The sequence below is a fragment of the Schistocerca americana genome, chromosome X (assembly GCF_021461395.2).
Source record: "Schistocerca americana isolate TAMUIC-IGC-003095 chromosome X, iqSchAmer2.1, whole genome shotgun sequence".
In the NCBI taxonomy this organism is placed as follows: domain Eukaryota; kingdom Metazoa; phylum Arthropoda; class Insecta; order Orthoptera; family Acrididae; genus Schistocerca; species Schistocerca americana.
In genome coordinates, this window is record NC_060130.1 from 561,432,677 (window position 1) to 561,457,526 (window position 24,850).

A 24,850-nucleotide genomic window follows, 5' to 3' on the forward strand; every position below is an offset into this window, starting at 1 on the left:
ATTGCAACAGTTAGTTGTTTGGGTGTACAGTCTGGAAGAGTTTGTAGATGGACTTCACTCTTTGCACAAATATATGAATTACTTAACCATAATATATTGGGACTAGTAGGTTATGGATAGCATACCATGCCTATGGTATCGAGAAGTGGTACACACTAGTTTTTGCCCATTAATAGCATGACGCAACGGCAGTAGTTTGATTTAAACCCCTCCCCCACAACATCTCGACTAAACCCTTGTATTCAGTTGATTATTATCAGAAATAATAAATAGCGTTGACTGATGTATTCTGTTTCTGTCTCGCTAGACTTTTCTTTTAGTCAACATGTTTTGTAGTTTGAGATACTGAGATCATATGTTTCTCACTAATATATCTGGTGTCGTAAATGCAGAGGGCAACATGTAAGGTAAAGTATACCTTGCCAATCTAGTAAATTTTAATATGTATTTCACCTCTTATTGTATGATGAGAAGTTACTTTGTTTTGTGAATTTTAGGATCCTAGGTTCTTATTTTTCACTCTCTGAACTATTATAATTTGTGAGAGAGATTTGGGGGCACTGTTGAGAATGTAAGCAGATGGAGGAACAAATACTATTGCGTTTTGTAACCATATTTCATACTGTGTCGGCGCGGCATGAGAGATTTACGACTGACGTCACGTGAGCCGAATCCCAGTCACGGCAGGTGACGGGGTAGCATCTACTGACGTATCGAATGCGAAGTCTGCGAATTCTGTCCGATCTTGCCGAGCAGGTGACGACTTTGTAGTGGGCATCAGCTGTCCCCCCTCCACCGGCGTTCGAAGCATGTGCCCAGGTGAACACACTGCCGAATGCCTGGCTCTCAATTAGCCACCGTACACACCGGCACCCCGGAGCGAATGAGGTAAGCTGCTACATCAGTGCCACCGCATCGTTACCGCCCCCCCCCCCTTCCGACCCAACACAACCCACACTCGCCCCCCGGACCTGTTTGGCGAGCAGTCTTCAAAGGAACCAGCTGCCTACACCCTTTGTCGTCCTGCAACAAAAACGAGACCCACCACTCAATGGATGTTGGTTGTAAACAGGCTGGGAGTGGTCTAATGGAGCCATTCCACTTGACTGAAACCGAAGGTGTGACAGCCGTAGCTATAGCTAACGATGTTGCTTGTAATCCACCTGGTCTCAGTTAAGAGAGGAGATGATTATGTAATTTGTATTTCACTGAACCTCTAGCGTTTTAAGAGTCATTACTGCTGCAACACACGGACGTTTAGTGGCGACAGCCATTTTTCCATTTATTTTGGCCAGTGGGAAGCATGTTATCGAATTTTACAACTCTTGAACTATATTGTAGTACACACTGAACAATTACTCACTCTGAGCATTGCTAGGTTAAGCATGATGTGATGTGCGATTTGCAACATTAACATTTGATTCAGCTGTCAATGTCAAGCAATGTGGTCCACAAAAAGAGACTCAGCCACAAGCACAATTAGGTTTTTGGGAATAGACTCATTTAGGTTTTTGGGACTAGATTGCAAATTCCAGCGATCCAATTTACTCTCTAATGTATGGAAATGGGTTGTTTCCCGCAGCATAGTCTTTGGAAACAAGGTTGCACTCCCAATATTCTTGTACGACCATGGATGGACTTCAGCGTGATGGATGAAATTTGCAATGGCTGTTTTTATGGACAGTTACTGAACTTTCGTGGCAGCAAGATTAGTTGTAGCCACATGGAAGAATGTGAGAGACTATGTAATCAAGATTCATTTTTGGTCCCTTAATTCTTGATGAACACTTAGATTTTGAACAGTATGTTGTCAAAGGGATGCCATACGAATGACTGCCAGCTCCAGGACTACCAGTCAACCAAAACATGCCATGCTTGGAACAGTGCCATCGTCATGAGAGTAGCCAACCTCAAATGTGGCTAATCTCGTATGGTAGTGTATTGCTACAGTTACGAGGCAATATGTAACAGTTAAGGCCTGTGGTGTATCTGTCATATGAATTCGTTGAGACAAACGAGTTTCTCTTGCTTAGAGTATACATTATTGAAATGCCGATGACGCACTTGTGATTTACAGAGCTTATTTTATGTGTCTATTTACTATTGTTGTTACTGTATGTATTATGATATGCTTTTCAGCAATATTGTCTTTAACGACTTGTTCCGAGTTGTGTTCTCTCTCTCTCTCTCTCTCTCTCTCTCTCTCTCTCTCTCTCTCTCTCCCCATCCATCCATCCATCCATCCATCCCTCTCTTTATACGTGTGTCTTTCTCTTTATCTGTCTTTTTTTCCTAATAACTTAGAAGTTAGTTTAATGTAAACATGTGTGAACAGTTTTGTGTCAGTTGTTCTCCCTTGATTAATTTGGGTCTTGGTAATAGGTTTTGTATTATATGACCTGGCATAGAGTTGTATAGCATCACGGTTGTGTTAATATGCATATATTCATTTTAATCTTATTTTTACAGTATATAAACTCCCAGTTCCTCTTACATAAGTGTGCATGATTTGACGCAGTACAGAATGTTACACATCCTTTGGTGCTGCAAACTTCTATTTTGTTTATGATAACTTGTACGTGCTGATTTAATCACTGTATTACAACGTATACACTATGATTCACACACATTTGTTTCGATACATGTTAATAACACCAACGGTGATGTGAATCCTGAATCCTTTTAGTGTGAGTTGTATAGGTGTTACATCAATTTACACTTGCTTCGATCACTTTCTGTCCTACTGTGTACGCTCTTTGTTGGTAATGTGTGTTTCAGCATTGCCTTTATTAATGATTTATCGTGATGGCATTAATGAAAAAAAAACCTGTTTTTGGCGTACGCTTTACCTAATGTGATAGTACTAGTGAAAAAATTTTCTGAAATTTTTTCTAATATTCCCATAGCTGATTGCTTGAAAGTCGTGTCTTTGGCTTCAACAACACTATCGTCTCATCCTTATTAGTCATCAAATTGAGTGGTATTACAAGTTACTTAATGGTCAGTACATTTCCAATTAAAGGAAGTGAGTTTATGGCATTTGGATTCCGGAGCAGCTGTATGATAACGGTAACGAATTTATGCTCACAACGATTCTTTTATAAATTCTTAGTAAGGCCAATTTTGTATCACGTTGGATATTAAGTGTGCTTGGATTGAAGCTAGTGTCCCCTCCAGTGCCATTACTTATATGATGATGTTTATACGTCTCTTGGCCTGTGGAAAATTTCTCTAGGGAAGATGGCAGTGAAAGTAAATTGTTTTTTTGTACCTATTCATTGATTATAGGACACATTAACTTAACTAGGAATCGTATTACTTTCGTCTCTTAATTCTAAGGGATAATACCGATGCCCAGATGAAGCATCTGCATAAGCTCCGTTTAATTTTTATTTTTTAAGTGGTCTTTCTGATCAGCAATTTCTACTCTGTGCATGTTCATTGCCTTGCATGAAAAACGGAGTAACGAACAACGGCACATTCCTGTGTGGCCTGCGTGACTCGTAGCGCGTCCGCAGATGGAGAAACGGTTCTTCCCACCAAATGCTTAGGTGAGGCGTTTCACTGACTCTTCAGGTTTCTCAGTAGTGGCTTCTCGAAGCATCTGGTACTATTCCCTTTGACAACGGGTGCCAAAACGCTATATTCATGCGCACTCTGATCACGGACTGATTGAACTATACTATGCAGAGCCGGCCGCGGTGGCCGTGCGGTTCTGACGCTGCAGTCTGGAACCGCGAGGCTGCTACGGTCGCAGGTTCGAATCCTGCCTCGGGCATGGGTGTGTGTGATGTCCTTAGGTTAGTTAGGTTTAAGTAGTTCTGAGTTCTAGGGGACTTATGACCTAAGATGTTGAGTCCCATAGTGCTCGGAGCCATTTATACTATGCAGAAGGGGTCGTATAGCCACTGCACTTATGGTTCATGACCAATGAAAACTGAAAATGGTGGGATACCCGGTCAGAGGCAGTACTAACGTGTACTTGTAGAATAGGAACAATCAGCTGATGCTACGTTCCAAGTGTTTATCAATGATAAGGTCAAGATATTGCCCAAGATTTATACTACCAGTAATCAGATTAAATCAACGAATCACTTTTAAGAGCGATACGGAATTCAGCGAACAATCAACTGAAGGCAGGGCCAGGGCGTGGATAGTTTTCTAGTCCGGCAGCAAGCACTAATTCGCCGGCAAGGTGGGAGTAGTCCTGTGACTTTGTAAAGATAACGCTGCAGAGACGATTGTAGTGCCTGCGGATGTAGCCATGCAAGCTAGCAGCCTTCATCGCGTTCCATGCCCGCCGGCGAATTTTCGTAATTACCGAGATGTGATACCCTAAAACACCCCTGAAGACCATGTCCAGCTAGGCCCACTCTACAGCGCTCATCGTAAATCTGTGAGACGGATTCGATCTGGGGCAGACTCAATTCGCCGAATCCCAGAAGTCGCGCGTTATTATGCTACGCTATCTTCTTGATGCGTCATAATCAAATGAAGTAATAACGCCTAACACAAAGCGAGTCGATGCATTTTGTCTCGAAGTAATAATTAATATCTAGACATATTATAGTTTTCCTTTTGATCTTAGTGACGGAAGGAGGTTAATCGGATTGTTTCAAACGCTACAGAGCACGTTACTGAGTAACTCTGGAAAGAGTAATTAAAAAGGGTATTATAAAATATGGTTCTGCATAAAACAAAATAAGAAATGCCGTAAGACACAGTTAATGTAGTGTAAATTATACAAATTAAAAGTACACTCGAAATAACTAATAAATGTCTTCAGAGATGTGGAGTTCAGAGTGGGTTACATAAACTAAAATGGCAAATGACCAATAGCAACTCGTCATTACTTTAAGAAACACTAACATGTATAACGCATTATCTTAAACCCCAAACATCGTCCATAGAGCTGATTAAAAGTAAATCACGAATGCCTTACATAGAGGTACAAAGTAGACTAAACTACTCATAATAAAATTGCAACTTGTAATTACATTAAGGGACACACAAAATAAAGAATGCTATATTGTTCACCGCAAATGTTGTGAAACAATTCAGTCGCAAAGCCAAGTGGTTTGAGATAAGGAGAGTCAGTGGTTCAATAATGGACGATAAGTAGGCCTACCACATACTGGGTGAAAACAAGACAGATGGAAAAAGTAAGTAGTCTGTTTATTAATCAAAATATCCACGGGTATGCTGCCGGTCTATAGTGTCCAACGGGCACAATATTTCGGCGATCAAACATGTCGCCATCATCAGGTGAACTGACGGACTGAGCTCCTGTGAACGTGCCGGCACGGAGATCCGTACGCTATGGCTGCTCAGAGGGAACTGGGTTCGGTCGCGGCGGCGGCCGATTTAAATACCCTCCGCCCGCGGCGCGCTCCCTCCGCCGTCCGCGCCCAGCGCCACGGTCGCGCGGTGGAACAGATTGCGACGGCGTCTGAGATGACGTCGGTGTGATGGCTCTGTCCGCCGTGGTCGTCACAACTATACGTCTGCTCGATTTACTCTTGATTAACCCGATCGCTGGTTCCCAAGCCTTGCTAAGATTATAGCCACAGTCACGGTTTATGAGGTCGTCATTGGTGCGAATTTCGATGGCCTCTCTAACAACGCTGTCCCAGTATCTCGACGTCTGTACCAGAATCCTCGTGCGGTCATACTCCATGGCGTGATTTTCCGACAAACAATGTTCAGCGACCGCCGGCTTGCTCGGATACATCAGTCGAGTGTGCCTCTGGTGTTCACGGCATCGATCCTCGACGGTACGCATCGTCTGACCAATATACGACTTGCCACATTGACACGGAATCTGGTACACGCCGGCCTTCCTCAAACCGAGGTCATCTTTGGCGCTCCCCACCAGTGCACGAGTTTTATTTGGAGGACAAAACACAGTTCCGACCCGGTGTTTCTTCAGAATGCGGGCGATTTTCCCCGAGAGTGCGCCTGTGTATGGAATAAATGCAGTGCCTACCTCCTCCCTCGTGACTTCATCCATCTCAACAGGTTGTGCTGCAGTGGTTGGGCGGAGAGCACGTTGAATCTGCCACTCTGAGTACCCATTTTTTCGAAATACAGTTCTCAGATGTTCCAATTCCTGGGGTAGACTCTCTGCGTCAGAGATAGTGCGCGCCCTATGTACTAGAGTTTTAAGTACCCCATTCCTCTGTGAAGGGTGGTGGCAGCTGTCTGCATGCAAATACAGATCAGTGTGGGTAGCCTTCCGATACACCCCATGACCTAGGGTGCCGTCAGCCCTTCTCTTGACCAAGACGTCAAGGAAAGGTAATTTACCCTCCGTTTCAGTCTCCATAGTGAATTTGATGTTGGGGTGTATGGAGTTTAGATGTGTAAGGGAGTCAAGGAGTTTATACATACCATGTGGCCAGATGGCGAACGTGTCGTCCACATAACGGAAAAAGCAAGTAGGTTTCCATACGGATGACGACAGGGCTTCCTCCTCGAAGTTCTCCATGTACAAATTCGCTACCACCGGTGAGAGTGGGCTACCCATGGCGACTCCCTCCGTTTGTTCGTAGTATTCTCCATTAAAAAGAAAATACGTGGAAGTCAAGACATGCCTAAAAAGTTCAGTGGTCTTCTCGTCAAACTTCTGACTAATCAATTCTAGTGACTCTCGCAGGGGTACCCTCGTAAACAAGGAAACGACGTCAAAACTCACCATGATATCTGACTCATCCAACCTGAAGCTATCAAGGCGTTTAACAAAATCCACGGAATTACGGATGTGATGAGGGCATTTACCCACATAAGGACTTAATATTCCCGTCAGGTATTTGGCCAACAAATATGTAGGTGCCCTGATGTTGCTGACAATGGGGCGTAATGGTACCCCCTCTTTGTGAACCTTCGGGAGTCCATATAGTCTAGGCGGTACTGGACCTTGGGGTAACAATTTCTTAGCGTCACCCTCCGGTAAATCTGCGTCCTTGAGAAGCGCCCTCGTCTTGTTCTCCACCTTCTTTGTAGGGTCAACGCTGATCTTCCGGTAGGAATCGTCATTTAGCAGGCTCTGCATCTTATCAGTGTAGTCCTTATGGGAGACAACAACTGTAGCATTGCCTTTGTCAGCCGGTAAGACAACAATTTCAGAGCGCTCCCTCAGATCACGAATGGCCGCCCTCTCTTTACTGCTGATATTTGACTTCATCGGCTTGGATTTCGTCAACGCACGACAAGTTTCACGACGTATTTCCTCGGCTGATTCTGGCGGAAGTCGAGCTGCAACCTGTTCAACAGCATTAACAATTTCTGCGACCGGAGTGAACTTGGGGGTGGGAGCGTAGTTGAGACCTCTCTGCAAAACCGAGACCGCATCATCACTCAACACCATGCCACTCAAATTGATGACAGTCTTGCACGGAACCTGCAGGGATGGTTTGTCAAGGAGACGTGAGAACTTAGCTGTTTGACGTCCTGTAGCCTTCTTATGGGCGGAATCAGCTGACACCCAGGTGACACCATCAATCCAATCCCAGGAACAAGAAGTGAACTTACTAGCCAGTTGCAAATGTAGTTTGAGTAATTCCTGTGAGATAAACTCAAGGCTCCGGCGGGTGAATTGCACTCTCTCACGTACCAATGCGAGGCTGGCTCGTTTCTTGATTCTCTTAGCTGCTGCAGAATCGATGTGATGCACAACCTTAGCAAAATTTGGAACAACATTCTCGGAACGACATCTCTTTAGAAAGGCAAGAGTACTTAGCAAACGACATCTACGGTGGAGCAACTTTTCAAATTTCTTCATGCTGCGATACATCTCCTCCCCGTAAAGGTGTATGATGTGATTCTTGAGTTTCTCCCGGCGTATTTGATAATCAAAATATCCACGGGTATGCTGCCGGTCTATAGTGTCCAACGGGCACAATATTTCGGCGATCAAACATGTCGCCATCATCAGGTGAACTGACGGACTGAGCTCCTGTGAACGTGCCGGCACGGAGATCCGTACGCTATGGCTGCTCAGAGGGAACTCCAAATAAAACTCGTGCACTGGTGGGGAGCGCCAAAGATGACCTCGGTTTGAGGAAGGCCGGCGTGTACCAGATTCCGTGTCAATGTGGCAAGTCGTATATTGGTCAGACGATGCGTACCGTCGAGGATCGATGCCGTGAACACCAGAGGCACACTCGACTGATGTATCCGAGCAAGTCGGCGGTCGCTGAACATTGTTTGTCGGAAAATCACGCCATGGAGTATGACCGCACGAGGATTCTGGTACAGACGTCGAGATACTGGGACAGCGTTGTTAGAGAGGCCATCGAAATTCGCACCAATGACGACCTCATAAACCGTGACTGTGGCTATAATCTTAGCAAGGCTTGGGAACCAGCGATCGGGTTAATCAAGAGTAAATCGAGCAGACGTATAGTTGTGACGACCACGGCGGACAGAGCCATCACACCGACGTCATCTCAGACGCCGTCGCAATCTGTTCCACCGCGCGACCGTGGCGCTGGGCGCGGACGGCGGAGGGAGCGCGCCGCGGGCGGAGGGTGGGTGCCGACCGGAGCGGACTGAGAGCCGCGCAGCAGCAGTCGTCGAGCGAGCGCAGTGCCCGCGCACCCACCCCACCCCCCACCACCATCGAGGGGGACACCGCAGCCGCCGCTGAACAAAGCGCCAGCCCACGCGGTGACCAGCCGTCTCCGTCTTCTTCTTCAACATCATCAACAACGAGAAGGCATCACAGCCGAGCGCGAACGGCTGTTTCGGAGGAAGCAGAATTTGTCGTTGTGTAGCTACCAAACTCTGGTAGCGGCAAAATTGTCGTGTGCCACACACAGTGTCGTGCGGCAGAACTCTTCTGCCTCCTCCCAAGAGTAGGGAAAAATCCGTGCCAGGGCCGGTGGCGCCGCCCCGAAACCCGCGCACGTGTCGATTAGGGCTGTATTGGCACACGGATACCTTCAGGCAGAGGCAGTAGCCAACGCAAGGTGCCAACTAAGTGTGTAATCGGCACCCCAAACCACGACCACACTCACAGCAAGGCACTCACTGACTGACCCAGCAACATGAGCAGCGACAGTGACCAAGGACGTCCCCCACCACCGACCTACGCCAACAAGGCAGCGAGCCCCCCAGCCAGCCCAAGCCCCCCCCCCCCCATCACCAAACAGGAGCAGGACACCGAGCGAAACATCCTCCCAGGGAGACAGGCAAGAAGTCAGCGACCCTTGGCCTACAAAGTACGAAGTTAAAAACCTCCCCAGAGGCACCAAGCACTCTGCGTTAGCCTCAGACATGAAAAAATTTTTAAAACAAGACTTTCTGAGGAGCATAACAGACTTTAAAACGAACCGCGAAGGGACGGCGGCATACATCTGGAGTCAGATGGGTGGCGCCGAGGGGGAAATCATGTACAAACTTAGGAGATCTGGGTACCCTGAGGTCACCGTTAACTCCAGACAAACAAGGGAACCGCGAGGATCCATAGGGAGACACAGGAAGAACCCCTCAATGAGTGTCATATTGAAACAAATCCCACACGGAACAACGGACGAAACTGTGACAGAGCAACTTCGCCAACAGGGTTTCGATGTGGTAAAAGCATGGCGAATAAAGGACAGGAAGCGCGACGCGTTCACCCAGAAATTCAGGGTGATTACGTACTGCCAACAAACTGTTGACACACTCCTGACTGAGGGAGCAAAAATAGATTTCACCATAAGACACGCAGAGCCCCCACGTGACCCTCCCCCACAACCGGCACAATGTGGCAGGTGCTTAACCTTTGAGCATGCCACAGCGAACTGCACTAGAGAGACAAAGTGCCCAAGATGCAGTGGACCGCACGATCTCTCACGCTGTAACATAAAAGAGAAAGAGATGTGCGCAAACTGCAAGGGTGACCACTCCGCGCTCTCGTACAGGTGTCCCATGCGTCCCAAGGAGGCAACAAGTGAGGAAACGCGCGCGCCAATAAAAATCATCGACGAACCAGCGCCACTTCCAAACAACAACGACGACCTCAAACAAGAGCTCGTGCTGAAGGAAGACCTGCTGCGAGTCCTTGCTGCAACTCTGCTGGACTTGTTCCAGGATCGCAGGGAAGCCATCAAAAAATCACTGAAACAAGCTACTAAACAGATTTTAGAAAAAGACTTTGAGGTTACACAAACAGGAAGTAAAATACATATCACAATAAGCGACCACTGGCACCCAGAAACTCGCTTCAGACACACACAACAACACACACCCCAGCACACACCGCAACACGCACAACAGGACACGAATTAAACAGACACCCACACCCTAACTCCAACCCCCTCCCTCCCAGGCACCTCCGCGATGGACAACACTCTACGTCTCCTATCGGTAAACGCCCAAGGCGTCAAACCGAAACGCCCAATACTAACGCACACCATACAACAGGAAGGTGTCCATGTTGCAGGCATCACCGAAACATGGCTAAGAAACACACACGCCTTTAACATCCCCAGGTTCAATACATTCAGAAAAGACAGGCAGGACGGAAGAGGAGGAGTAGCTATACTCGTGCAGAACACTATTGCAGCAAAGGAGATCCCTCTTCCGGCACCACTCAATAACCTAGAAGCAGTGATAGTACAGATAAGAGACAAAAACAGACGCACTCTTACGATAGCATGCCTGTACAACCCATCTGGAACGCCCCTGCCACTGCACTTCCTACGACATATGATGACTTACAATAGATACATAATATTAGGAGACTTTAATGCACGACACCATATGCTAGGGGACACAGCCGACAATAGAAACGGACGTAGTCTATTCGACTTCCTGACAACAGAACCAATGGAACGGTTACCAGTTAACCAACCGACTTTCATAGGACACCGAGGCCACTCGACACCAGATCACGTACTATATGGACACAACATTAGCGACACAATGTCAGATGCTGTCGTGGGCACCTCGATAACTAGCGACCACCTGCCTATCCTTTTTTCGACCAGCGCCACCCTGCCCCCAGACCATATACCCACAAGACGAACAATCCGCAAATACGCAAATGCGAATTGGGACAAATATAAAGAAGTACTCACGGAACAACTAGCAATACCACTGACGATAACAGACGACGACGACCTCCAACACGCCACAAATAGAATAGAGACTGCCATACATCAAGCAATACATGAAGCCATACCCACTATAGTAGTCGAAAATTGGAAACAAGCCATACCCCAGGAAGCCCTCAACCTAATACGACACAAAAAACAACTTTATAGACAAATCAGACGCGACAACAACCCAGACCTAAAAAGACAATGGAATAGATTGAATGACAGAGTTAAAAGAATCATATGCGAACACCGACAAAGACAATGGGACGACACATGCAGAAGACTTAACTACAGGGAAGGGGGGAAATTCTGGCAACGCTTTAAAACGCTCACGGGACAACGACGGACAACAAACACCACATTACTAGTGGATAATGAACCGACAACAGACAAAGCAGAACAAGCAGACGCATTTCGACAAGTACTACAGCAAGTTTACTCCTTCCCACAAGACGCAAAATTTGACGACAACTTCAGACAACACGCCGAGCAACAGCTGACTATAATCCTAAACACCCCAACGACAGCAACAGAAGACGAAAACACGCTGACAGCAGAAATCACTAACGCAGAAATAATCAATGCCATATACTCAGGACGTAACACAGCTCCAGGACAAAATGACATAAGACGTATACACCTTCAAAAAGCCCCAGCCCACCTCCTGACACCCATCCTCTACCTCATCTACAACTATTGTCTCACAAATGAAACGCTACCCGCCACTTGGAAGACTAGCAAAACAATAATGATACCAAAACCTGACAAACCAAGGACTGACCCAAGATCTTACAGACCGATATCTCTACTCGACGTCATAGGGAAAACTTACGAAAGGATACTAACTGACCGCATAAAAACGTATGTAGAGCGCAACGACATCCTCCCTCTGACACAATCAGGCTTCCGACAAAATCACTCCACTAACGACCCGTTAATCAGACTGACCAACGGAATAACACAAGGCTTCAACATAGGACACTGCACGCTTGCAGTCTTCTTAGATATAGAGCGTGCCTTCGACAAGCTCTGGCATACAGGACTACTATACAAACTGAGCAAATTGGGCCTCCCGACCAAAGTTATACGACTAATACGGGCGTACATCACAAACAGGAAGTGCAAGGTACATGTCGGCGGAGCCTACTCCCAAGAATTCACACCCCAAGCAGGAGTGCCACAAGGAGGTATCCTATCCCCGCTGCTGTACGCGCTTTACACGGCTGACGTACCAACGACAACAACCCCCAAAGAAACGGTAGGACTGTATGCTGACGACACCGCCTACTGGTGCACAGACTTGAGGACGACAACCATACAACAAAAAACACAGACCTACCTACAAAGATTAGAATACTGGATGACGACATGGAGAATCCGACCAAACCCAACCAAAACCCAAATGGTTTTATTTAGACACCGACACCTGACGAAAAAACGACAACAAAACACAAATGACATACAACTGACGCTGTGGGACACACCACTAAGACTTAATGACACTGCCAGGTACCTAGGAGTGTACCTAGACAAGTACTTAAACTGGAAGACACATCTCACTTATCTGCTAAACAAGACGAGGAAAAGACAATGCCTAATCAGACAAGTACAAGGACGTTTCCATGGATGTGACGACCACACGGCGATACACACCTACAAGACGTACATCAGACCAGTGATAGAATATGCAGCAGCCCCCCTAGGAGGCTTGCACAAACCGGTAGCCGAACAACTCTACTCGACCGAAAGACGACTTTTACGCAGCATCTGTAGACTGCCAAGGCTCACGCCTAGAGACGACGTATATGACATCACAGGCGTGGAGCCGCTACAAAACAGACTGACCAAACTCAGAGCGAACTACGGTAGACACATATTAACGAAACGCCCAGACATGGAAGACATTTTGACAACAAGACCGCGAATGAACAGACGACCAAAATTTAAGTATACCCAACCAGCGTGTACAGTAGCACAAAACACCAGCCAAGAATACCCAGACCTCGCCCCCACCATGGAACCACTAACACAAGGCATCCAACTTCCCCCACACCTCACCCAAAGACACAGAAACTGACCCCAGAATATACACACAAACGCGCCTGCGCGCACACGCACACACACAAAACATACACAAGAACTGTAGACCTAAGCTACATCTAAAAAGTAGCATAGAAATAACAAATTAAACATTAAAAGTAGCATACACACCAAACTATGGTACTACTATCGTATGCACAACCTCAATGCACACCAAAGTACTCCAAGAAAACAATCATAACGGAAAATACGATATAATTTATAAAGAAACACTATATCACAACATGACTTAAAATCTTTAACACTTAAACCTCAACCTCTAACCTCATTTTATGTAACATTTTGTACCTATCTAATATCCTTGTACCTACTTTATATTTTGTTTTATTTTGTATTATTGTATTATTTTGTTTTATTTTGTATTATTGTATTATTTTATATTCCTACATTTCTATATATGCTATATCTATGTATACTCAATATGATCAAATGCACTTTGCAAGAAATATTGAATTAATAAATAAATGAATGTACGAGTTATGTACAGCAAATGGCTGAAAAGGGCAATGCAAGCCCTCAAACAGCCCGCCCATCCCCATCAGGGGTGGGAATGAAAAGTGCAAAAAAAAAAAAAAAAAAAAAAAAAAAAAAAAAAAGCGACCGAACCCAGTTCCCTCTGAGCAGCCATAGCGTACGGATCTCCGTGCCGGCACGTTCACAGGAGCTCAGTCCGTCAGTTCACCTGATGATGGCGACATGTTTGATCGACGAAATATTGTGCCCGTTGGACACTATAGACCGGCAGCATACCCGTGGATATTTTGATTATCAAATACGCCGGGAGAAACTCAAGAATCACAGTCTGTTTATTATTTCAAAAGTAATCGCCGTAACTCTTGACACACTTATCCCACGGTGAGACAAAGTTGTCAGTGCCTTCATGGAAAAATATCTGTGGCTGCCTACGGAAGCATTATTGTATCCAGGTTTGCACCTCTTCGTCCGAAGCAAATTAATAGCCGCAAATGTCTTTCTTCAGGGCTACAAAAATATGGAAATCGCAAGGGAGAGGTCGGTACTGAGTGGAGGATGTGTAAGGGCTTCCAAGCAAAACTTCTGCAGCGTACTAAAAGATGATGAGTGATTTAAGGAAGTACCGTCCTCCATCGCAAAATTACTGCAGTGCGGGCATGTCATTGTTTGCCCACAAGTAGAATACACACAGTCCCTGAGTCATGCGAGTACACATGGTTTCGCTTCGAGAAGCCAGCGACCGAGTGCTCCAGGGACGTTATTACAATCTAAACCGAATTCTTTCAAAAGATAGGGTCAGCCTGGCTATTCTCAGCAAGAAAACCGGTACTTATCATTTGTACCTGCGGCTCACAGCGAATAGAACTGGAGGGATAGGGACTGCTTACAAATGGCACACAATGCGACATCTCGGGAATTGCTTACTGGTCACCTGCCATCATCACTTGAATCATCACCCTTAATCAACAGTTACTCGTTCATCTACCTGCCAGACCTACTCTTCGGAATCTTGGCCAAGGAAGAAAACCTGACCTGCTTAAATGGCACTCTAGACCCGCCACTTCTTGCTTCGTAGAACCTGATGAGAGCAGCACGAAAAGGGATGTGACGATGGAACACGTTCTCGACCACGTGAAGAAATAACGGACTGAAAACAGCCAACGACTAATTACCATACGAACTAGCACATCATCTGCCTACGTAATTCTGAGCACATAGCTGCCTACGTAATTCTGATAACAATAAGAACTGGGTACCGCCACCTCATCTGTAGAGTCGCCCAAATCCCACCCTTAACTTCCTTCAATCTGCGGGTCCATAGAAGTCATGTCAGCACCAGTGAAGAAGTGACTCAACCACAGTGAGTGATGTTGTGAAAAACGTGAACTTAGAAGCTGCGTCATTGAGCGTGAGAAGGGATATACAGTGTACGTAATGTAATATTAATTTCTCATCGTCGGGGTTCACAGCCACGTTGAATTTTTTTGAAAGACATTATTTACTTCATTTCAGTATTGCAATTTAGGCCTATCGGCCATTATCAAATGGTATTACAAAAAAATTTGCTTCAGCAAATGTCACACTTCCAAGATCTTCCGACGTGGATACAAGTTATCATGAAAAGGCTTAGCAAAATCTTTTTCTGCACCACTTGATAATGACCCGAAGACCTAAACTGCAATAGTGAAGTGAAATAAATAATTATTAAATACCTACAGTCAACGGCGGAAGAAAGACAAACCATGGAGAAATGTTATGGAAAATGTATGTTACTCCGACTCTGTGCAGAAGAATGTAAAGTGTTGAAACGGTTATGGAAAAATCAGTTTCTCTGTTGCAGCCAGATCCTTACGAGGATGGGCGGAATAATATAGGGATGGGGTAAATGCTGCGGTTTGGAATTCCAGCAGCATGGAAAGCAGACCAGAACTGTAACCAGGTGGAAACAACCGTCTACCCACTGGGCATCGCTGTTGCTGCAGTTCAGCAGATGCCGCCCCTTTCGTACCTCTGCGCTCGCGTGCCAACGACCTGGGTATCGATCGGCATTCAGGAAGCTTTGGCAGTTTGACTGAGTGCCACACTTACAATAGCTGGACCCCGGTCATGGGCCTCCGCTGCAGAAGGTTCCTAGCTACACGGAAACACGGTTCTTCCGCAGACTCGGAGCTGGGCCGTAGTATATAAACACCAAAGTGTCGTCATCGGCACCCCAGGGCCCTACTGTGACGTACAGCCCGCACCAGTCCTCACTGTCCAGAATGAGATTTTCACTCTGCAGAGGAGTGTGCCGATTAAAACTGTGTGCCGGACCGAGACTCGAACTCGGGACCTTTGCCTTTCGCGGGCAAGTGCTCTACCAACTGAGCTACCCGAGCACGACTCACGCCCCCGTCCTCACAGCTTTACTTCTGCCAGTAGAGCACTTGCCCGCGAAAGGTAAGGGTCCCGAGTTCGAGTCTCGGTCCGGCACACAGTTTTAATCTGCCAGGAAGTTTCAGTCCTCACCGTATTTATGACGCTGCTACGTTTCCCGTCTCAATGTCCTGAAGCAGCGTCCGCTATCTGACTGCATCTGCCCAGGGTCTCCACGATTAAGGCCTAGCCGTCAGTTCCGGACCGCACAACAACGGCCGCCGCTTACCAGACGGCAGTTACTTGCTCATCCTCCGTGGTCCTACTAGGCTCCCCTGCTTAGCCCTGGCTGCCGTCTGGTTCGTCGCCGCCCACCGTATACTGCCTGCCTGCTGCAGATGCACAGATCTACGATCATGTATGATCGTAAACAAAGAGTATTGACAACAAATTGGTTCCCTACGTCGTCAGCACCTCCACCCATCTCAAGCAGGAAACCTCTCGCCCACACTTTCCCATGGCAACGACCCATTACATTTAGAGTGGTTGAAATATCTCTGATTTATTACTCAGGTGAGCTCTAATGAGTATTTTATGTTCGAAGGAACTGAATTCTCCTGACCAATCCATTCTGCTGTTACTGCTTCTGCACTGACAACACATTACTCCCCACCTCCGTCTATGGTTCAAATGGCTCTGAGCACTATGGGACTTAACATCTGAGGTCATCAATCCCCTAGAACTTAGAACTACTTAAACCTAACTAACCTAAGGACATCACACACATCCATGCCCGAGGCAGGACTCGAACCTGCGACCGTAGCGGTCGCGCGGTTCCAGACTGAAGCGCCTAGAACCGCTCGGTCACTGCGGCCGGCTTACCTCCGTCTATACTGGCGGGCCTTCATCTCGTGACATTTAGTAGTCAATTTCGCATTCGTCCCGGATTGTAGTGCAGCGGTGCAACAGCGCAGAACATAGCTGTGCGTCGGGCAGCTGCTGCAGCGCTGCTTCATGCCTGCGTATAGTCGAGGAGAGAGCGGCGCAATAGTTCGCAGGCTAGCTTGACTGCCTGGACTGCAGCCACGCATGCCGACCGATCTGTAATCTTTCTCAAACAATTTTAAAGAAATTTCTGCATAAAAAATTAGATTCTCGAGTATCTCATAGCTTTATTCGTCAGGTTCATGATGAACTGCCTATCATTTCGTTAATAGTTATTCCGATACTTAAAAATTAAGTAACCTACAGCAAGAATTTCGTGGAGTTTGCATTGAAAAATAGGGGTCGCTATGAATTTGTGTTTGGTGTACGTCAGGTCATATGCTTCTGCCAATGAAATGTAGCTAACATACAGAATTGTTCTTTAAATTTAGAAAAATATCACTTTCGCCAATCGCGAGAAAACTGATCGTATGTAAAGCACTTCGCCCCGAATTCGAGAGCCAGTGTAGAAGTCAGAATGAGGTACTTGTAACATTCCTCAAAACTCAAACTTTTGAGATATCGAAACAAGAGTATTGAAAAAGACAGTACACAAAGCGAAGAATATTTTGCCATATGATTAATAGTCGAAACTTCCTTATCTAACCGATATTCAAGCTACTACAGATTTTTCCACTGAAATAACGTCATTTTTAAGGGCCATCGATATCTGATAAAACGAGAATTGTTACATGTTCCTAGAAACCGGATGAAGTTTTCGAGACATGGCTCTGACATTCACCATAAGATTCACAACCGCTGCAAGTATTGTGGAATCAACTACAAAAATGCTGTGGGATTGCTTCCAGCCACTCCACGTAACTCCGTCCGAACTGACAACGAAGGTCCAACGCTACCGACCGGCCGCTGTGTCATCCTCAGCCCACAGACATCACTGGATGCGGATATGGAGGGGCATGTGGTCAGCACACCGTTCTCCCTGATGTATGTCTGTTTTCGAGACTGGTTCCGCTACTTCTCAATGAAGTAGCTCCTCAGTTTGCCTCGCAAGGGCTGAGTGCACTCCGCGGGCCAACAGGGTTTGGCAGACCGGATGCTCTTCCAAACCCGACAGCGCTTAACTTCGGTGATCTGACGGGAACCGGTGTTTACCATTGCGGAAAGGCCGTTGGCTAGCCGCGCCACATGCGAGTGTCTTTTTTTAGATACTATGCATGATTTTTATAACATACAGAACTTTCCAACTGCAGCTGGTGATGCTGACAGGAAACACGTTCGTCTAAAACGCCCAGAAAATTCTGGGACAATCTTTTATACTTATAAAGATTTTCATTCAATCGTACTACAAGCAGTTGCAGATCCTCAGGGTTAGTTCATTGTAATGGATGTCGGAGAATTTGGGAAGGAAAGGGAAGGTGCTAGATTTTATTCTTCTAGTGTATTTTGCTTGATGCAAGAAGGGCAGCTTAATACACCGACACTCTCTCTACTACCAAATACATATGCTGTGTCGCTTTTTATATTCATTGGAGATTAGGCATACCCATCGTTGAGGCATTTTATCAGATATTATGGTCAATGTGTTTTAAATGCGTGGAATGAATATTTCAACAAAAGCTTTTCCAGAGCATGACGATTAATAGAACGTGTTTTTGGAGTAATGTGCGGTTAAGTGGAGCATATTTTGGAACCCAAAACATACTTCACCGGAATTTGCTGACAATATTTTGAAATGCACATCTCCTTCACAACACTGTCATTGAACTACAAGGATCTCTGAGTGCCTGTGAGCAACACACAGCAGACATAGAGCGTTCTACGCAAGACATTTGTCATAGAGGGCGAAACTTTAAGAGAGCCTCAAATGAAGGCGTCCAAATGAGACAGTTTTGAAAGCTCTTTCTCACAAAATAAAACACGATTTGCATGTGCACTCAGTTATGCTACTTCAGTTTTATTATCGTCTCTCATTTTAAGACAATGAAATGAGATACAAGATTGGTTGGTTTTTTGGGGGGAAGAGACCAAACAGCGAGGTCATCGGTCTCATCGGATTAGGGAAGGACTAGGAAGGAAGTCGGCCGTGCCCTTTCAGAGGAACCATCCCGGCATTTGCCTGGAGCGATTTAGGGAAATCACGGAAAACCTAAATCAGGATGGCCGAACGCGGGATTGAACCGTCGTCCTCCCGAATGCGAGTCCAGTATGCTAACCACTGCGCCACCTCGCTCGGTCGATACAAGATTACCTAAACGCATAATGTACTTATAGTCTGTAATTCTGCTGCCACGCCGCTCGGGATTAGCCGAGCGGTTTGTGGTGTTGCAGTCATGGACTGTGCGGCTGGTCCCGGCAGAGGTTCGAGTCCTCCCTCGAGCATGTGTGCACGTGTGTCAGTCCTTAGGATAATTTAGGATAAGTAGTGTATAAGCTTGGGGGCTAATGACCTTAGCAGTTAAGTACCATAAGATTTCACACACATTTTTTTCTGCTGCCACGTTATCCTACAACTTGTCTAAAATGAATCAGTTGTGATGATAGCTGTTTGGGTGGTTCAAACAACAATGAAGGATGCCAACTACAGAACCAGCTGCTATCAAAAATTCCTCTGATAGCATTTTGTCAGCAGTACAACAAAAGAAACACAAGCGCTAGCAACAGTACTGACGCTGCTACCCACAGCGACAGCCGAATACTGCCGGCGCTGCCCGGCCGCAGCCAGTGCCACTACCGCTCTGGTCGCCTCTCTCAGAAACGAACATGTTTGATTCGCTTTGCGCCGCTCTGCTTGCAGGGCCACTATAAGCACCCGCACTGAGCAACACTTGTTTGTTTCACCAGCGCTGCTCTGCTCTGGTCGCAGCGCTACACTGTTCTGGTCATTCAGCGCCGCTCCACTTTAACTGCAGCATTACCTTGGGGTATTCGAATACCTTTGATCAGTGTACGTACTCAGAACTTCACGTTACCACCGATGACCAACGCCCTTACTTCCCGAAACTCGATTTACAAATCACGAGAAGCCCATGAGACAACGACAACTGACGTTAACACACTGGACAAGAACTAACCTGTTGCTATCAGCAGTTTCAGCTGCCTCCAGCTACCGTATCGCGGTCAAACTGTTTCTCTTTGAAGTGATTGTCAATTTTATTTCGCGATTTAAATCTTTATTTATTTTTAAACTTCTGTTTAACTCTATGAGAAATGTTCCTCACAGGACACTCACATATGATTCGTTATATGTTTTATCACGTAATGAGACGCAGCATGGTTTTTCACAGTTTTGGAGTTCTGTATTTCCCATAAGAGCCTGCAAGATGCTTTGAAAGGTGATAAACAGTCTTTAATTTTATAACTTAATCATCTGGAAGATGTGCTGAAACTTCACCATTCGCATTGAAATAGCAGACACTTTTTTATATATTTTTATTGACGCCAACACCCGTTTCCGGCTTTCACCTACGTTCAGTTGGCGTAATACGTATCTGAATCTTCAGTAAGCCGTTAATACATCGACAAGAAATTAGATGCTGCTGCTAACCTGTGCTGGTACTCCATTTCGCGAGTCGTAACTTTACGATATATTGCTGATTAGGTGTAGTTACTTTCTACTCGGTTTGCTTTTCCTCCCACCTCCGTTTTTACAGATGTTTTACAAACACTCTTCCACTTCTACGCTGCTCAAAAAACGGCGCAGTATTTTTGAAGATCAAATATGTATTACGCCAACTAATGATAGATGAAAGTCCGAAACGCGAACTGACATACGTAAAAATACATAACAATTGGTTGATTGCTGTATTTTTTAACATAATATAAGTCACAGCCACTGAGCTCAACAACCAGTGAAATGGATAAATTATACCCGCTCGAGTGTAAGCTAGTAATGCTTTGGCCTGACTGCACCTAAGTGAATTTAAAATGAAATGCACTAAATAAATCGCAACTGACCTATGACTAACTTTCAGAACAATACATACAGTCTCTCTCACGCATCTTATGTGAGTAAGAAGTAGGAGTCGTCGAACTGTTCACACTGCAGAAGTCATCATAACTATAGCTAGGGATCACGACCATTACACGAAGAACGAACTGAGTTATTTACTGTAGAATCATAATTCATCATTAAGATAAAACAAGATCAGAACTGTTAAAAACCAAACATCACAAAGTACATGCACACCATACCCAATTTGACATAAAAAACATAAAAGTGATACCACGGTTACTTACCACCGGATGGTCTTGGCAAGTGAACTCGTCGACGGCCTGAAATTGAAGGAAAATTATTATTAGAAAGGTGTCGATAATATGTCCATAACATACTGAGATCGAAGCAGACTGGATAAAAGTTGAATCTCCATCTTGCTTGCAACTAATTTTAAATTGAGAATCTATACATTATTACTATGAGCACATTAGTACAGTTAAGTGAGTACGAAAAACTAGCAGACATTCATGCACGCAAAAGTAGTACTAGTCCTGAGGCAATTGTTCCAACTGCCGTCACTGTTTATGTCACTTCTACACTCGCTGTACTCACCCCGCCCCTCTCTCCCCGCAAAGCACGTCCCCCATCCACCCTCGTCTCCCTCCTCCCCCACCAATATCAATTTCTGTAAACATAACAGGAAAAAATTAAAGATTACAGAACCAGCCGATTTATGCTTAGTTATGAATCCAAATTGTCAGAAAGAGCTAAATCTCCAGTTAGAAAATCAGTACTTCAGTTAAAAATCGATTCTGCTAATTTTAAAAAGGCGGCGCAAGTAAATTCAAATTTAAACTATGTTGCACCACATTAATATTTGTGTGGGATTTCTCAATCTGATTTAAAACGTCGGTAAGTCCTTGAAAATGGGAGCAGCTTAGTCAAACTCGTTTCATCATTTTTGCTTGGGGAAAATACAAGTTTTCTCAACATGTTTTTACGTATTTCACTGCCTCTCTTTCATATAATGAACTCTTGCACTCCAGGAGACGTTAAATTATACCCTAAATACGGCTAATCGGCTAATTTAAAAGCTCATTTAATTCTGTATGTTTACAGTTTCTTTGCAAATGTATCATTACTCGATACCTCACATGATGAAATCCTAATAACAATGTTTTTGACAGTTTCTAGTTTACTCACAACTTTACTCAGTTTCTCACCACTAACGTACTCTTTTGTGTAGTATATAGGACATGAATATAAAGTACCACGCCAAGAAAAATTACTAAATGTTTTGTTTTATAGTCGCAATACATGAAGCTATAATCATCTGCGTATGTATTTTTGTACGACTACGCATCCGTTCGGCGGAAGATCATGAGTTTAGTGTACGAACACTGTCATCCTGCTGGAAAGTATGAGAGATTTTCATGATAGAAAAATTAATGGCTTGCATATTATGGAACCATTTACGAATGCTGTCAATGACACTTGGCGTGCAGTTTGCAACTTGATGTGCCGACGAATGAACTTCCAGCATCTTCGTACTCCACTTCCAGTAGCTCGCAATATTATTTCAATCAGTTGCCTTCACTCTAAATCTTTTATTCAAACCAGCTACTGCATTCCCAAAAATCACGACACAGACCTTGGTGAACTTTGAGCGACAGCGGTGAGATAATGATAAAATCATTACAGTAGCCATAGCTGTGATAAGCGTTCTGTATCTCTGCATGCAAACCAATTGTACAAGAATGCTAGTATCCTCTAGATCTTAATCTTTATCCTCACCACAGTCACAAACCGCCATGTCAGGTTTATAGCGAATGATATGTTGACAGTAACTGTACGCTAAATCCAACAACCTCCGCCCGCAATCCTGTATGACACTGTTGCAGTACACGAGGACAGACTTTTTTTAAATGGAACAGATACGACACACTACCATGTGGAGCAATGGACGTTACGTAGAGCTTAGTTGAATATGTATTCAGACTTAAATGTTGATTTCCTGTGTGTTTCCCAATGTTATGAGAGCTATAATACTGAATCCCTTCAAATGGTTCAAATGGCTCGGAGCACTATGGGACTTAACATCTGTGGTCATCAGTCCCCTAGAACTTAGAACTACTTAAACTAAACGAACATAAGGACATCACACACATCCATGCCCGAGTCAGGATTCGAACCTGCGACCGTAGCAGTCGCACGGTTCCGGACTGAGCGCCTAGAACCGCTAGACCACCGCGGCCGGCTGAATCCCTTGACAGCTCGTCTATTTTTTATACATTTAAATGTGGAATATCATTCCGAGCATACAAATTAATATTTTCATGGTAATAACTAGAGACCAGATTATATGCATTTCCTTATTTGGCTCCTTTTCACCGGTTATTGCATATTTTAACTAAAGACTAGTGACGATGCCTATTTTCGCTCTATGTTTAGAATATTTTAAAAATTTAGACGGGCGGTCTCTAGCTCGATCTAGTTTTGATGTCTCACAGACTGCCCGCGACCTAGAACTGCGTGCAGTCGCTAACCGAGATGCCAGTGCCTAGTGAAATCATTACAGGAGAGGAACAGGAACGGATAGACAGAGTAAATGCTCCCGCGCCCGCGCCTCGTGTTAATCCCCTCGGCTGTCATACAGTGCACGTCTGCAACAATTAAATTAAACTACGCAAGTGTTTGGTCGCACGTCCATTGTTTCAGTTTAGCTTTCCATTTACTTGTACACAGTTGAACGTGTTTACGACGTGTAGTGTGTAACGTGTTGTGCGCCATGCCGCCCGAAAAAAAGAAACATCGTTTGGTGGATAGATGACCATCCTAGAACATTTACGTATGACGGTATTGTTTGATTTTGTCGAGTTTGTGAGAAAAACGTTGCGTGCAACAACAACAAAGTTTCAAGAAGACCAGCATGTGAAACTAAGTGTTATTATCGCTGGAATGCAGAAGAAAGGACCACGACAACAACTTCTGACAACAGCAAGTTGCAGTAGCAGCGATTTGTCCAAAGGTAACCAAAAAAGTCTGTTTAACACGGATCTATGTGAAACATTCATTGCAAGCAATATTTCTCTTCACAAACTTACAAACCCTATCCTCAAAGACGTCCTGCGAAAAAATTGCTTAAATCAAAATATACCAGATGAATCAACATTGCATAAAAATTACATACCGACAATTTACGTAAATGTTCTGGAAGAAATACGCAATGAACTCAAGGACAGCATTATATGGATTTCAGTTGACGAAACTGCAGACACTTGCGGCCGTTACATTGCAAATTTAATTGGTTGGTTGGTTTGGGGAAGGAGACCAGACAGTGTGGTCATCGGTCTCATCGGATTAGGGAAGGATTGGGAAGGAAGTCGGCCGTGCCCTTTCAGAGGAACCATCCCAGCATTTGCCTGGAGTGATTTAGGGAAATCACGGAAAACCTAAATCAGGATGGCCGGACGCGGGATTGAACCATCGTCCTCCCGAATGCGAGTCCAGTGTCTAACCACTGCGCCACCCCGCTCGGTGCAAATTTAATTGTTGGTACTTTAAAAGAAGAGCCTTCTTCTTCCTATTTAACGGCCTGCACAGAAATTTAAAAAGGATATCATTCTACGATCGCCAGATCTGTGAATATGGGTATTAGAAAAATATTTCCAATATCTTTTGCAAATGAAAGGTGTTTGTGTTTATTCCAGGTGGTGCTTCCTGTATGATCAAAGCAGCAAAAGATGTCCGAGTATTTTATCCCTATTTTATTCATGTGACGTGCTTTGCTCATCGAGTACAGCGCCTTGCTGAAGCGGTACGTCCCACGTTTTTGAATGTAAATAAACTGATTTCATCCACAAAGGAAATGTTTCTAAAGGCTCTTGCTCGCATCAAGACCTACAAAGAAAAACTACCAAATGTGCCTTTACCTCCCGAACCAGTGGTAACTCGGTGG

General features: G+C 45.0%; 1 protein-coding gene across 1 annotated transcript in view; it reads right to left on the reverse strand.

Annotated features, from left to right (window-relative positions):
* The window catches only part of LOC124556155, a 232,562-nt gene that overhangs the window by 113,512 nt on the left and 94,200 nt on the right, over positions 1 to 24,850 (reverse strand). The window contains exon 4 of the mRNA XM_047130166.1: positions 21,195 to 21,230. Within this exon, the coding sequence (XP_046986122.1) occupies positions 21,195 to 21,230 (36 nt within the window). The remainder of the gene's footprint in view (positions 1 to 21,194; positions 21,231 to 24,850) is intronic.